This window comes from Culex pipiens, chromosome 2, assembly GCF_016801865.2.
Source record: "Culex pipiens pallens isolate TS chromosome 2, TS_CPP_V2, whole genome shotgun sequence".
Lineage (NCBI taxonomy): Eukaryota > Metazoa > Arthropoda > Insecta > Diptera > Culicidae > Culex > Culex pipiens.
Window position 1 is genome coordinate 17,650,765 of NC_068938.1, and position 16,000 is coordinate 17,666,764.

The 16,000-nt window shown below is 32.0% G+C and overlaps 1 protein-coding gene across 2 annotated transcripts in view; it reads right to left on the reverse strand.

Moving 5' to 3' along the window:
• Positions 1-16,000, reverse strand: part of LOC120419460 (dual specificity protein phosphatase 3) — a 63,373-nt gene that overhangs the window by 32,973 nt on the left and 14,400 nt on the right. Inside the window, exon 1 of one of the 2 annotated variants that reach the window (XM_052707382.1) lies at positions 8,986-9,480. The exons of the other annotated variant lie outside the window; for it this stretch is intronic. Coding sequence (XP_052563342.1) covers positions 8,986-9,003 — 18 coding nt within the window. The 5' untranslated portion in view covers positions 9,004-9,480. Of the gene's footprint in view, positions 1-8,985; positions 9,481-16,000 lie in introns of those variants that run through there. 2 annotated transcript variants of the gene reach the window in all.

A 16,000-nucleotide genomic window follows, 5' to 3' on the forward strand; every position in this document is an offset into this window, starting at 1 on the left:
CTTTTGAGGAAATTGCTTGTTAAAGGATTTTCCTTGTTTTAATTTTTTGCTTAAATAATAAAAATAACTCTCCAATTCCATTAGCCCTCGATACAGGGATATCGCATGCTGAGCCCGGAAAATAGATTCAATTAAGTTAAGCAACTCAAGCGTGAGAGATTCCGGGCCGGAAGTTTGTGAGGCAGCCCACGGATTAGCGCCCAGCTGATGCTTTCATTGATTGTGATGAGATTGGTTTTGCTGTCGAAGTTTTCCCAGCCATCGATGAGTGAGATTTTGGTGGCACGGAGGAAAATTTTCAAATGATTGTGATTCAAACTTTTTTTTTTAAATTAAACAAATCATACAATGTCTGCAAGCTCCAATTTAATTCTGACCGATCTTTCTGAGAGACACCATCTTTGTTGTTTTGACGCTTCTTTGTTGACCTATTTTGGGCAAACAACACTCAACGCCATTTGGAGGGATGAATAAGACAGCAGCGATTCTATGAGTTCGATTTATTTATAGTTGATTGGCGCTAATCAAGTTACCTTTGGTGTGCAAATATGTTTCAGGTTTGTTGTAACAATGGAAATGCTACATTGTGTAACCAAAAATTTACTTGGAAGAGTTCAACATAAGATATTATCATGGCTTGAACTTTAAAAATGTCAGAATCTTCACGAAAAAGGAAAGCTTCAAGTTTATTTGCTGACTCCAAAAAGTCAAATCAATATTTACTTGGCAAGCGGCCATATTACTCATCGCACACGATTCCATTTTCCATATTCCGTTCTGTCCTAGGTCAACAGTGCCTCAAATGTCAAGGGTGCAAATATTAATCCAGTATCGTTAATCGTACATGGGACATTCTGCTGAAAATAGAAATCCCCCTCCCCTTTCCAGCGCTGACAAACGATGAAAACATGCAATATATTACTTTTTCCTCCTCCTTTTTCTTCACTTGAATTTGCACGTTTTTTCCCCCTAAGGGACTCTTCTTTCAGTGTGGAATTTGCAATCATGAAGTCATGGACAAAATTGGAACGAAATACCGCGCGTCTCCACTTAAAAGTGGGAATCAAATTTTCACTTTCGTTCACACCACGCTAAAAGTGCTAAAAAATAGCCAACAACAATAAACGGTTTTCCGCCACACTCACGATCCACTCCAGGCAGTAAAAATTTACGACTTTAGCACCGATCCCGTCATAACGAGGGGGCTAGCTAGAAGTCCCACGAGAGCAAATTCCAACTCAAATCTGAAAATAGACTTGGGTTTGCAAAAAATAAAGTAGAGGCGAAAGATGCGTTAACCCTCAAGTCAAGATTGAAATTAATGAACAATATTGTAAATCTTTATCAAAAATGTTGCAATTTTTAATCAAATTCAAAACCCAGGTAATTTTTTTTTGATAAACAAGTTGTTTCACAAACTTTAAATGCCAAACAAATAAAAGTTGTTTTTTAAAATATCATGCAATTTTAATTTCTTTATAAGGTTGTAAAAAATCTGAAATCATAATATTATACAAATCGTTTTTCTATTTTCACGTGAAATTGTTACCCAATAATAGTGTGACACACCCCCACTATTTTGAGTTTATTCATATTTTGTTGATATACTTATAAAATAGAAATTGAATTGTAAGTTAAAGTCATGGCATAAATTTTTAATCAAAATGAGTGGGAAAATTTAAACATCAGAACAGATATTTAACAAATAATAATCTCTGTACTGATTAATTTTCAAAATTAAATATTATTTTAAATATTATTATATATTAATTTTAAATATCAGTATTATTTGCCATAAAAATAATACTTATGTTTAAAACACACGATCGATTAATCTTGCAATATATATTGATTACTTTCATTTCTTTATGATTATTGTTCAAAGGAAAGGGACAAAAACTTTTTTCATGACGTTGAAACAGATTTTTTATCAGCAAAATTGAAATAGAAATAGCTAACTTATAAAGTATACAAATAATCTTGAAAGCAAACGAGATTTAATACTTAAAGAAGAATAACAAGAAAAATTTCACAAAACAATATAAAAAATACATTTTGAGTCAGAATTTTTTTTTATTCAAATTGTATCAAATATCTTCAGGGAAAATGGCAAAATGAAATTAATAATTTCGAATGTATTTTTTGACATTTTAGATTTTTAGGACAAGCAAACGAAGAACCAACGGCCAACAAAAAAATAATTTTTAGAACTTAAAACTAGAAGTTTTAGTGAAAAAAAAAACAGTTCTTATAAATTTTAAAGCCAATCAAAATTATTTTTTGAAAATAATATGAAAGTTTCAATTCATGATAAGCATGATTTGAATTGAATTTCCAAATCATAGATTTCAAAAACAAGCTAAAACATATTTAATGAAATATGATTTATTTAGTATTACTGTTGCCAGCAGCAGAACTTTTACTTTATGTTGGACTCTTACGTTTTTTTTAAAAAACCCCTAATTTTGAAATTTGAAATTGTGTATAGAAACAGCACAATCATTTACTGCAAAAAATCTTATTTAAAAAAAAAAAAAATTAATGTAATTTAATGTTTTCTTAATCAATCAATAATTTTATGAAATGAAAACATTAAAAGCAATTTACGGCAAAAAAAACAATCGATTTTTTTTTTAATATCGAAATTATTGTGTGGTGGCAATAAATTCAACAAAAACCTAATAAACTATACATTTGTTGTTCTTCAAATTGTCAAAAAAATATCTGATTTAAATTCATTAATATTTTGTCAACACAAAGAATGAAATGATTTTGAACGGTTGTAGGTTTGGTTAGTTTAATATTTCCTCTTTTTCGAGTAGTTTTACCTAAAAAATGTGTAAAAATGTGAACCTGACGGAATTTCATCATAAAGTGATGTGAATTCACCAGTTTTTGATGTTATACTACACATTCGTTTTCACACAAAAGTTGTCAATATTTCCTGATGAATCTTATCATATTTTTTTTCTGTGTAAGGAAAGAAGGTTAAATTCTTCTTCTTCAATTGTCGCAATTTCAGGCTATGGCAAAATACACGGTTCGATTGAAACTACATTTCATATGAAGAGTAACAACATTGCATGGACAAAAATTTTGAATATCTCGATTTTTCGGGATTTGTTAAGGTTAAAAAGGGTAAGGCTTTGAAAACTGCAGAAAATTGCGTCCTTAACTAAATTAAGTCCAAAGGACAATTTATTCGAAAGTTAATTAAAAATGGATAGCAAATGTAATAAATTGTGATGTAATGAATTTTAACCAAAAATTAATTTTCTTGACTTTTATACACCCAAAGGAAAAATATATCTCAAAATCTGCAACAGTGGATTTGCTGCAGAAAATGTCACATTTTATAACATTTTTTGCAGCAAGCCCGTAGATCATTTTTGCCCGCGTGTAAACATTTCAGCGATCTGCAGTTCTCACCAACACATATAATGCTGGCCCGTCCCCGAGCAACACTCCAAAGAGAAGAAAATATTGTGGTGCTCTTTCACTCACATTTCATCAAGCGTCCATGGCGCGGTGGTAGCGTGTCGGATCAATAACCAAGAAGTTGGTGGTTCAATCCTCGTTCTGTTAAGGGTTTTTTTTTGTGAAATACAACCAAAAAGCCGTCGGTAATGTCGATAATTGTCGGTAACGGGCAAAAATGTCATACCCCTATATCGCAAAAAATGCATGAGGACAGTTTTCATGCAGATTCTGATATACTTTCATGCCGCCATGCATCACAATCATGCGACCGCCGTTTGGGTGTAACAATTTAAAAACAATAAACGACACTCGAAGGTTCATAGACCGCCCAACAAAAAAGTAAGGTGAGGAAAACTCATCTCACACACAAAAGGTGATGATGAATCACTGAATAGCATCGCGACGGTCACACGCGCTTGGGGATAATATTTTTCGTTGACTTCCCATTCTCACACACACTCTTCGCACATTTCCCCGTTTTCCACTCCCTCTTTCTAAAATATGCGTCGCAAGTGTCAAATTTAAGCAGCTTGTCCGAGTGCGGCTCGGACAGACCGAGATAATAAACCATGCTCGTGAATTTCTGTAGGTCTCGTGCGCACAAAATTAGACACGAAAGAGATTGTATTTGGGAAGTCACATTTCATTAGGGCACTTTACAAAAAAATCAATCAAGACAATGATTGAAACAGAAGTTTTCTCAAATCTAACCACAAATTAATCAAAACTATCCCAAATAATTTGCCAAAAACGTCACTCTCGCTGTCATTCCAAACAAACTAAAAAAAAGTCATAGTCATTCAACGATAAAAGTTTTGCCCGCGGTTTGTGTCAACGATTTTAGGTCACTGGCACCGACGGTCGCGAAACTGGCAGCAGGTAGACGCGCGCGACGCGACTAGAGTTGTGCGGTTTAGGCTATTTTTAGCGACCTCAGTTTGGTTCGCAAGTGGCTGACGTTTGGGTATTGGGTTGAAACATCATCCTCACGTTGTTGTGAGTGAGATAAACCCCCTCTCCCCTTCACGCGTGGGGAAGAGGAGGGGGTTAAAGGGATAAGTTACGGACCTGTTTGATGGTCGTAAATCGCGGCACGGTTTATTTATAAGTGGAAAGTCATGCGAGAATAAGAAAGCAAGAGTTATGTGTCACTGTCAGTGTCAGTGGAATTTCGTAGTGGGTTTTGGAATGTTGTTAACGGTTCCAATGGTCATCAAATTTATGATTCTTTGTTTATATTTGAATAAGAATTATCACGATTAAACTAAAAAAAAAAACATATTATTTTCAAAATTATGATTAAAAAGTGTTATTTTGATTAGTTCTACGGTAACCAACCTAAGAAAGAATTGAGGCCTCGTTGGAAAAATTGCTTCAATAACAGTTAAGCTGGTAATATTTTTAATAAAAATAAAATTAAAAAAAAAATCAGGGACAAAATAGACCAAAATAAAACATCGATGATATATTAAATTTAGAAATATGATTTTTATTCATTCAAAGTGATCTTTTTATTATTTGTTTGTTTTTTTTTTATCAGGAATTTGTATTTATTTAAGAAAGATCTAGCATGGATCCATTTCCGAGCCGGTAGAGTTTCTGATCATATGAGAAAACTGTTATGAAATTATAATCTTAATTTAACCCTTTTTAGGCCAGATGAGTCATATTGACCCCAAAAATCAAAATATTCTTAACATACTTATAATATTTGTGTGGTTAGATTTTTTTTTCTCATAATTAACAACAAAATATATATATTTTTTCAAAATTCAGGCCATGTGGGTCTCGTGGCGCAGGGGTAGCGGCTTCGGCTGCCGATCCCGATGATGCTATGAGACGCGGGTTCGATTCCCGCCTTATCCACTGAGCTTCTATCGGATGGTGAAGTAAAACGTCGGTCCCGGTTTCTCCTGTCTCGTCAGAGGCGCTGGAGCAGAAATCCCACGTTAGAGGAAGGCCATGCCCCGGGGGGCGTAGTGCCAATAGTTTCGTTTCGCCTGGAAGGGTTTGTAATGCAATGTTATATACAAACTAGAAATAGTCCATTTTTACGGAAGTTAGCCCAATGCAATTTGAGGTTTAAGCCTCATTCATCTCGTAAAATAATATCAAAAATATTAATTTTATTGGAACATCTTTTGCAATCAAAAGTTACTTATTTATTTTTAAAATATAAGTAAAATTAGACAACTTTGAGATTTAAAAAGTTTAAAAATGATTTTTTTTGTATTGCTGTAATTTGACTGATGAAATCTATTTGCAATATCTTAGTTTTGGGCTGTTGTTTTTTATGTGTTGCATAAAAAATAAATATATTAAATTTTTTGTGTATTTCATTACATTTCAAAAAAAGAAAATGATCAAAGGCTGTTGATTTTTGTTAAGTTTAAAAATAAAGAGATAGAATATAAGAATAAGAAGAAATTTTGCAAATAGATAAAATATTTTTCATTTCATTTATTAGATTGTTTTGGCAAAAACATCAGTGCAGTAATTAACCTAAGCTGAGATATGGGGTACCGTAAACTGGGGTGACTTTGATAGCCCGGGGTGACTTTGATAGGTTTTTCAAATGCCCGTCAAATTAATATCCAAATATTTTTGAGAATTTTAAGTATGTAAGCATTAAGGGATAGCTTATTATCGAACATATATGCAAAAATATGACTGTAACATTGGATATATCAAAATAAGTAGGCAAATCAAATTTCTGTCAATGTCACTCCGGGCATTCAAAGTCACCCCAGTTTACGGTACCTTTCAACAGCTGACTAATTCAAACGGTGTTAGAGTTTACTGGTACACGGGAGAACAAATTGAGCAGGGGAAGGAAAAAAGTTACAAAATAACCTTCGAAATTACTAATAGACAAGGGATAGTTAAAGGAAGAAGGTATTTCTTATTATAATATCACATCAAGGAGACATCCGCTGTAGCAGAGGGTTAGCTGAGGTGGATAAATAAAATATCATTCATATTTTATCGAAGATTTTATTAACTTTCTTTTGAATTGATCTTATAAATGGTTAGTTATAGTTAAAATGTTGTTACATTCTTCAAATTCAAATATTTTTAATTTTTTTTATTTGCCTAATACAAAAATTCATCACCAAATATACTTTCACAACCAATTGAAAAAATGTTCTACGTTCCACATTACATCATTTAAAAAAATCCTTCGCAAAAATATTTTTTTTCATTTATACGTCTTAACATTTTTATTTCAACTTATTTTTTTTTAATTTTTGATTTATTTTGGCAAATAATCATTTTTTATTTTTGTTTGGCTTGACACTTGGACATTTAACTTTTTTTTTTATTGAATGAAATTTAAAAACAAAATTTGTAAATCAAGATTTGCAAAAACAATAATTTTGGACCTTAGAAAAAAAATTCAATGATTTGTTTTTTAAGTTAATCGAGATTATGCTTTGATACATAAAATTAGTGTTTTTTGTTAAACAAGTTCAAAAGATGTTTTGTTTTAATCAAGCTAAAAGAGCGCTGGATATATTTTTTTTTAATTTTGTTACAATCATAAAATTGAACCGAAAAATTTAAGTTCCCAATTCCATTTTAATCATTTCTAAACTCAATATTTCACAAATAGAAACATTACGTGCGGTGATTAAAACACTGCTACTATCAGATAAAATGCCCATCAATTCAATCATGTAGGCAAAATCTTAGGTGAAAAATAAATCGAAACCATTGCTGTATTAATAAGTTTTCAGTATCTGTTTGAAGGTTTTAAATAATTTACAAAAAAGTTAAACATCTTTGAAAGGCTTAAATACGGGTCCCGATTTTTTTGTTGTGAATTAGTTGAATATCGATTCAATTATTTTCAATATATAACAAAAAAAACCCTTATTAACTGCATTTTTGAGTGGCAACAATAAATTTAGAAGAAAAATCTTGCGTAAAATTAAAATAAATTCGAAAAAAAATCCTCATTTCATCAGATGTATTTTAATGTAGCTCGTACGCTTTTTTGATCTATATAATTTCTTATTTTTATTTTTATTGAAAATAAGTTCTTAAAAATGTTCAGGCCATACTTTGCTTTTATCTACTGATCCCAAATTTGGCCCATATTTGATGTTTTGATTTGAGTTTGATTGTGAAATTTTATAAACAATACCGGGGATGGTTCATGAATCTACTTTCGGACAGTTCTTTCTGATATTTGGTATTTTTAGCATAGTTGTTTCTAAATAGATAGTTTAAATTAAGTAGAAATTGAAATTGAATTGTGATATGAATTCTTTTTCAATGTATTTGAAAATCATTACCTATTTTTTCTCTATTATAGAAAATTGAGTTTTGTTCATAATTTTTCTAGAGGATTCACATTAGGACTCCTAAGTGGGCTGGAGCATATTTTTTTTAAATTCGACTTCATTTTAAGATGAGAAAAACGATTTGAAATGGAAAAAAAGAAAGTTGTGCGAAATTAACTAAAACTCATTGTAGAAAACAAAGAAAAAACTTGAAAAATGTTTAGATTGAGTTACACACATTTTTCTAAAACGAGCTGCAAAAAACTTCCAAGGGTTTTTTTTTTCTTTTTTTGATATGCATAGAAAACACTAAAAAATTATCAAAAAAATATGTTTTCTATATTAATTGTTTGATACACTAATCAACTCCAAAACCCTTACACATTTGATGTTAAATTTATCGTCATACTATTTTTACAATCAATTGTTTAAAAAAGTGCGTTTAGGGAGACTTGATCCCTGCATTTTTACAGTCACTGGAATCAGCCTTAAGATTAAATAATTGGGCTGGGTTTTCATACATAGTTTCCTTTAGTATAGTTGTACATAACTTACTGCAGTTTGAACATTTTTTCAAAAAAATTGTAAACAAAAATTTTCAGCTTTCGTAAACATGCTTAATTTTGGTCTAAAAAATAATATTTTTAGTTTTTTAAATATTTTACATACTAAACTTGTTATATTTTGAACACAAACGTACAGGTTTTATGTGAAATTGCTGTAACTTATAGAAAATTTAAAGTTTGGATGAGAAACATTTTGCTTAACATTTCTTAAAAAATGTTGAAAGGGGGATCAAGTTACCCCTAACATTTTTAAAATGCCTGTTTAAAATATTTTTTAAAACGCTTGGCATGATTCGAAGAGTTCATCTGATGAAATACCTTTATTAGCCAAACATAGATGAATGTTTAAGCTTTCAATTCATCCACAAAGTTTATAGTTTTGTGAGAAATTGACAGAGTTATGTTCGATACAAAAAAGGGGATCAAGTCTCCCCACTCTCCCCTACTGTACAAAAATGTTGATAAAGTGCACAATTTTCGATGTAAATTTCCCTGAAGTTGGATTTTGCGAAAATTTTGCTATCCCTTTTTCAAGGTGCCCATGTTTGAGAATAATTTCTTCGAAAAGTTCAGAAATTTTCCAATAATGCTGAAATACTGAAAACACAAAAAGAAAAAAAAAACGGAAAAGTCTAATAAAAAATATTGCATACCGCATATCTCCACGACATGTTGACGCTTTTTTTTTTTTATTTCACCGCTTACGAACTCTTTCGGACCGCTTCCGCTGAGTTACTCCTCTCGAGACGCTCCTGATTGTAATTTGAGTGGATCACCTTAAAACACTTTACACCAAGCCGCCTCGCTTTTCCCCACTAATGGCACTTGAGACTTTAATTTGCTTCCTAATACCGTCGTTTCCACTTTCGTAACCCAAAACCTTCACACACACTCACGCCAAAAAAGCAGCTCATAAATCATCCAATTTTCACCGGATCCCCCCTCTCATGGGTGGTATTTTTCACAATTTTCACGACCACAACTCACACACGCGACCCGCTCGTAAAGAGGTTTAGGACAAATCGACGACGACGATGATGATGATGACCAACTCGACCAATGTTAAAAGAAAAAAGCTAAACGCCTCCCTTCGATTCGCACGTAACTCTCCGTCGAACGGCAGAAGCAAAACTGAACCGCTTCCACGGTCAGCGTTCTCGAGTCTAGGGCCAGAAGCAGCAGCAATAGCAGCAGATTGACTGTGAAAAGCAACACGACGACGACGACGGTGATTAACATTCACACACACACACACACACACACCCACTCACGATGCACACGAGGAAAATTTGCAATTTAGCTGCGAGGCGCGAGTCACGACGTGTGGGGTGTGAGGAGGAAGAGGAGGTTTTTCCGTCGAGAATCGAGAGTAAAATCAACAAACACAACACACAAGCGTCAGCGTTGTGACTATGAGAGCCGACCCCAGCAGACTGGGGATGATTTTCCACACCTGATATGTAGAAAAAAAGGGTGGAAGAAAGGATGAGTGATATTTTTCCCATTTTCCGTTTTGCTGTGAACACTTGAGAGGGGGAGATGTTGTCAAAATTTGGGTGAATATTTGTGATTTAAATTCCAACATGAGAAAAATTAAATTCTATAATGTTAATTCACTCATGCCCTTTATTGCACCAGAGCATCACTAAATATTTACTTCAAATTGAAATTTCTCGAAAACATTTAAATGAATTGCACAAATTTAGCAGTAAGCTCGTTTATTGCCTTCAATTTAAATTTCATCTTATTCGGTCATAAGGTGATTTTTTTTTCAACCTGTTTAGGCTGGCACAACTTTTTTTAAAAGTTTTTGTCTCCCCTCCCTCCAAAGGTGGCCCGAAAAATCAGGGGGCAAAAACATATTTTTTCAACAAACTTTCAAAACTTTAATGAAGATTGAACTGCAATCAGCTAAAATAAATTTAAAATGCATTCCCCTGCGTCTAAACGCAGTTCTAAAATCATTTTGAGCATATTTGGGTTGATTTAACTCTTGTAGCCCCCAAGGGGTCAAAAAAGTTGGAAATGCAACTTCACCTGCTCAAACAACCCTTAGAAAAAAGTTGGAAATGCCTTTTTTATTATAACTTAAGGTAAACGCATCTGTTTGGATCTACCTAGTTGGAGGTGATTCTTGATATTCTTCCGGATCGAATACAACAAGAATCGGTTGAGTTTTCGCCGAGACGGTTGAAGTTGCATTTCCAACTTTTTGATCCCCTTGGTGCTTCGCGTATGATTTGACCCCGTTGGTGCTACAAGTGTTTAAAATCTTTTGAATTTTTGAAAATCATCGCAAAATGTTTTTTTTCGCTTAAAATTTTTATTTTAGCCAAATCTTACTTTTTTGAAAACTAATAATTGCAAAACACCTGAACTAGTGAAAAATGCATTTTAAAACACTTTTTCCATGCCAAATGGTGCCGCGTAGGCTTCCGTGAAATCGCCAAAAATTCACTAGCCCTAATAATACCAACCGTCCAAATCAACAAACTTCCGAAATTCTACTTTTTTACTATGTACAACTCTGCGTGTTAAATCATCAAAAATGTTGTTGTGCTAACTGTGCCACACGTTTATGACAATTTGTGTACACTTTTTTTTTCTCTTGAAAATATGAATTAATTATTATAAATATTTTTTAACTGGTGTGTCTATCCCGAGAAACCCATAACGAAAAGTTCTGGTTTTCTATGCTTGATATTAAATTCAATTCAAATTCGTTTTGAAAAACAATAGATTCATCTTGATAAATATTTTTTTGCCTTTCTTACTAAAGAAAGGTATATTTCCAACATTTAGTTAAACATTATTCTGGAATAAAAAAATATGTCTCTTATTTTTTTTTGATTATTCTCTATAATTTATTTAAATTTGAAAAGTAACTTTTTTGTGAATATTTTTTTTTGTTTCTGAAACAAACATTTTCAAGTGTCAAAAGCAAATCATAATTTTTAAAATATTTGAAATTCCATATGTTTGGTTTAATGTGATAACAATTTGCCTTAAAAATGTCCATATTTAGGAAAAAAAACTTAAAATTGCTATGAAATAAACAGAAAAAATAGGCGGTAAGTATCACAAAATGATTTATCCATCATTACAGTTAAGCAACTATCAAATAATTGCAAAGTATCAATGAAGTTTTCAGGGAAATTTTGAAAGGTTGGGGGTAACAAAAAGTTAAATCAAATTTGCAATGGCCTTAAGATGTTCATTATTAATTGAAAGTTGCCCAATTTTTTAATACAGTTCGCACACGATTATCCAAAACTCAGATTATCCGAGTTTCTTTAGAGGCCTTGAAAAATCAAATCATGAAAAAATACATATTTTATTATTCTAGAGCAGTTCTCTACCCGAGCATGGGTAAATAACAAGGGAAATGCGAAATAATACCTTTCTCTGGTATCAGTACCAAATTTTGGTATTCCTGGACCCTTTAAAATTTGTCTTAAGGATTATGCAAGAGCAAAATGTGGTATCATACCAATTTAAGGTATTGTTTTGATATTGCAAAATTGCAGAATTTGTCAATGATCGAACACCACATTTTGGTATTATTTTGGTATTACAGTATTTTATCAAATTCCTCTGCAACTATGGGAAAATTTTGACCAATTTTGACAAAATAATTAATTTTGCGCTATAATGATGTCTCAAAGCGAATGCTTTCATTGAAAACCGGAAATTTCAAACTTTATTTTAAACATTTTTGATATACCCCCTATAGAAATGACTTGAAATTGTGGAAAATTTTCTAAGTCAGGATGGCACATTTTGGTATTATTTTGGTATTAAAGTGTTTTATCAAATTCCTCTGAAACTATGGGAAAGTTTTGACCAATTTTGACAAAATAATTAATTTTGCGCTAAAATGATGTCTCAAAGCGAATGCTTTCATTGAAAACCGGAAATTTCAAACTTTATTTTAAACATTTTTGATATACCCCCTATAGAAATGACTTGAAATTGTGGAAAATTTTCTAAGTCAGGATGGCACATTTTGGTATTATTTTGGTATTTAAGTGTTTTATCAAATTCCTCTGAAACTGTGGGAAAATTTTGACCAATTTTGACAAAATAATTAATTTTGCGCTGAAATCATGTCTCAAAGCGAATGCTTTCATTCAGAACCGGAAATTTCAAACTTGATTTTAAACATTTTTGATATACCCCCTACAGAAATGACTTGAAATTGTGGAAAATTTTCTAAGTCAGGATGGCACATTTTGGTATTATTTGAATATTGAAAGGTTTCATCAATTTTCTCTGAAACTATGGGAAATTTGTTAAAAAATTTTACGAGTTAATTATTTTTGCGCTAAAATGACTTGAAACACAAAAATGTTAAAGATGATTTTAAAAATTGGTGTGATATACCCACTAATATTTTTTTCAAAAACGTTGAAATATCTTTAAGTCGGGATAACCAAATACTTTGAAAAACGAGTCAATCGACAGATTAATGAATTTAGGTGAATTTCAATTCAGTTTCATTTTAATAATACTTATTTTTCAATCTTGTTATTTTTCAGAAGCTTCCAGAACTTCAAGCACAGGTCGTTCATCAATGACAAATGCATTCGGTGTGGTGAAGAATATCACTAAGAACAACATGGAATCATCAGGTGAGTAGATTTGGCTGTTGCATATGGATCATTTCCGTTTTTTCACTAACTGCAACTGCTGCACTAAAAATGGTATGAAAATACCAAATTTTGGTATTACTTGTTCAAATACCAGCGACCATAATGTGCTCTTGGTTGCCCAGTAATAGATGGTAAAATACCATGAAATCATACCAAAATCATGTATGTGAAAGACCACAGAAATACCAAAATATGATTTTCCAAGGGCGCGGGAATACCTAAAAATAAAACCATGGCAATACCAAGTTTTGGTATTCAAGCAATGTTCAAAATCCAGAAGACCTCAACATGGTATTGAAATGGTTTTATTTTGAGGTATTATTTTACCCTTGGAATAACATGGTTTGGTATTGTTGTGCCCTTACACATACAAGATTTTGGTATGATTTCATAGTATTTTACCATCTAATACTTGGCAACCAAGGGCACATTTTGGTCGCTGTTTTTTGCCCAAGTAATACCAAAATTTGGTATTCCCTTGTTATTTACCCCTGCTCGGGTACGAAATCGGTCTTTTTTCTTAAATTTTAATTTTTGTATTTTTTAATCCGACTGAAACTTTTTTGGTGCCTTCGGAATGCCCAAAGAAGCCATTTTGCATCATTAGTTTGTCCATATAATTTTCCATACAAATTTGGCAGCTGGCCATACAAAAATGATGTATGAAAATTCAAAAATCTGTATCTTTTGAAGGAATTTTTTGATCGATTCGGTGTCTTCGGCAAAGTTGTAGGTACGGATATGGACTAAACTGAAAAAAATGGTACACGGTAAAAAAAATTGGGTGATTTTTTATTTAACTTTTTGTCACTAAAACTTGATTTGCAAAAAAAACACTATTTTTAATTTTTTTTATTTTTTGATATGTTTCAGAGGACATCAAATGCCAACTTTTCAGAAATTTCCAGAATGGGAATTTTTGTATCAATACAATTTTTTTCAAAAAAATTTCAATTTGATTTTTTGATGTAAAATTGAATTTGCAATCAAAAAGTATTTTAGTGGAATTTTGATAAATAGCACCGTTTTCATGTTATAGCCATTTTTATGTGATTTTTTTCAAAATAGTCGCAGTTATTGATTTTTTTAAAATAGTGCCCATGTTTGCCCACTTTTGAAAAAAATATTTTTGAAAACCTGAGAAAACTCTTTATATTTTGCTTTTTCGGAATTTGTTGATACCACCCTAAGTTGCTAAGATATTGCCATGCAAAGGTTTCAAAACAAGAACATTGATGTTTTCTAAGTCTCACCCAAACAACCCACAATTTTCTTACGTCGATATCTCAGCAACTATAGGTCCGATTTACAATGTTAAAATATGAAACATTCGTGAAATTTTCCGATCTTTTCGAAAAAATTTTTTTCTAAGATTCAAAATCAAGACTAACATTTCAAAAAAACCAAACATCCAACATAACGCCCTTTTGAAATATTACTCTTGATTTAAAATTTTTGAAAATATTTTTTTCGAAAAGATCGGAAAATTTCACGAATGTTTCATATTTTAACATTGTAAATCGGACCATTAGTTGCTGAGATATCGACATTAGAAAATGGTGGGTTGTTTGGGTGAGACTTAGAAAACATTAATTTTCTTGTTTTTAAACCTTTGCATGGCAATATCTTAGCAACTTAGGGTGGTATCAACAAAGTCCGAAAAAGCAAAATATAGAGAATTTTCTCAGCTTTTCAAAAATATTTTTTTCAAAAGTGGGCAAACATGGGCACTATTTAAAAAAAATCAATAACTGCGACTATTTTGAAAAAAGTTACATAAAAATGGCTATAACTTGAAAACGGTGCACTTTATCAAAATTTCACTTAAGTACTTTTTAACTGCAAATTCAATTTTGCATCAAAAAATCAAATTGAAAAATTTTTGCGACCAATATTTCGATTTTTTGAAAAAAATTGTATTGATTCAAAAAATCATAAAAAAACATCATCCTCTAAAACATATAAAAAAAATAAAAATAGTGTTTTTTTTTTGCAAATCAAGTTTTAGTGACAAAAAGTTAAATAAAAAATCACCAAAATTTTTTTTACCATATATCATTTTTTTTCAGTGTAGTCCATATCCATACCTACAACTTTGCCGAGGACACCAAATCGATCAAAAAATTCCTTCAAAAGATACAGATTTTTGAATTTTCACATATCATTTTTGTATGGACAGCTGCCAAATTTGTATGGAAAATTATATGGACAAACTAATGATGCAAAATGGCTTCTTAGGGCATACCGAAGGCACCAAAAAAGTTTCAGTCGGATTAAAAAATACAGAAAAAGTCGAATGACCGAAATCTCAGAGAATTGCTCTCTAGTTATACTTATGTTCGGCAACAATGAATGGAGTTTTTGCAATCTAGATTCAATTTTCTGGAGTCCTCGGAAAAAAATAACTTTGGATAATGTTCTAAAGTAATTTAGACATTCAAAATTCGGGATGGTTTAAGTCACCACGGTATTGAAATATTGAAAAAAATATCATTGGTTATGTAATAGGCAATCAACCAAAAAAAAGTATAGGTCATAGCATAAATTTTAAAGTTGTTGCAGTTTCCGCGGAAATTTTTTTCCCGTTTTTTTTTTTTTCATTTTTCCGTTTTTACGTTCGGCGCGTCGAAAAATCCTGTTTTTATTTTCGAAAAAATCATATTTCAGAATACTGTTTATGAAACTTTACGGTAGTCGAGAATGTACTTGTGCCAAACGCGTTCTACCCTATAATCCCTATGGCCAGTTGTCACCCTTACAGCAATTTTCAGTGTGTGTCATGATAGGACGACAAAAGTTTAAAAAAAAAAATAGTTTTCCGACGTACACACTGACAAAACTTTGCAGCCACTTTGCAACAAACCTGCACATCGTGACAAAAATAAAACTCGCACTCACATCGGCAGCTGACCACTCACTCACAATCGTGGTGGTGTAGCACTCACTAACTCACCGTGAAGACCGTGAGCACCGATGGCGGCGCGTGCCGTTGCTATAGCGAAAACGATAAAATTTG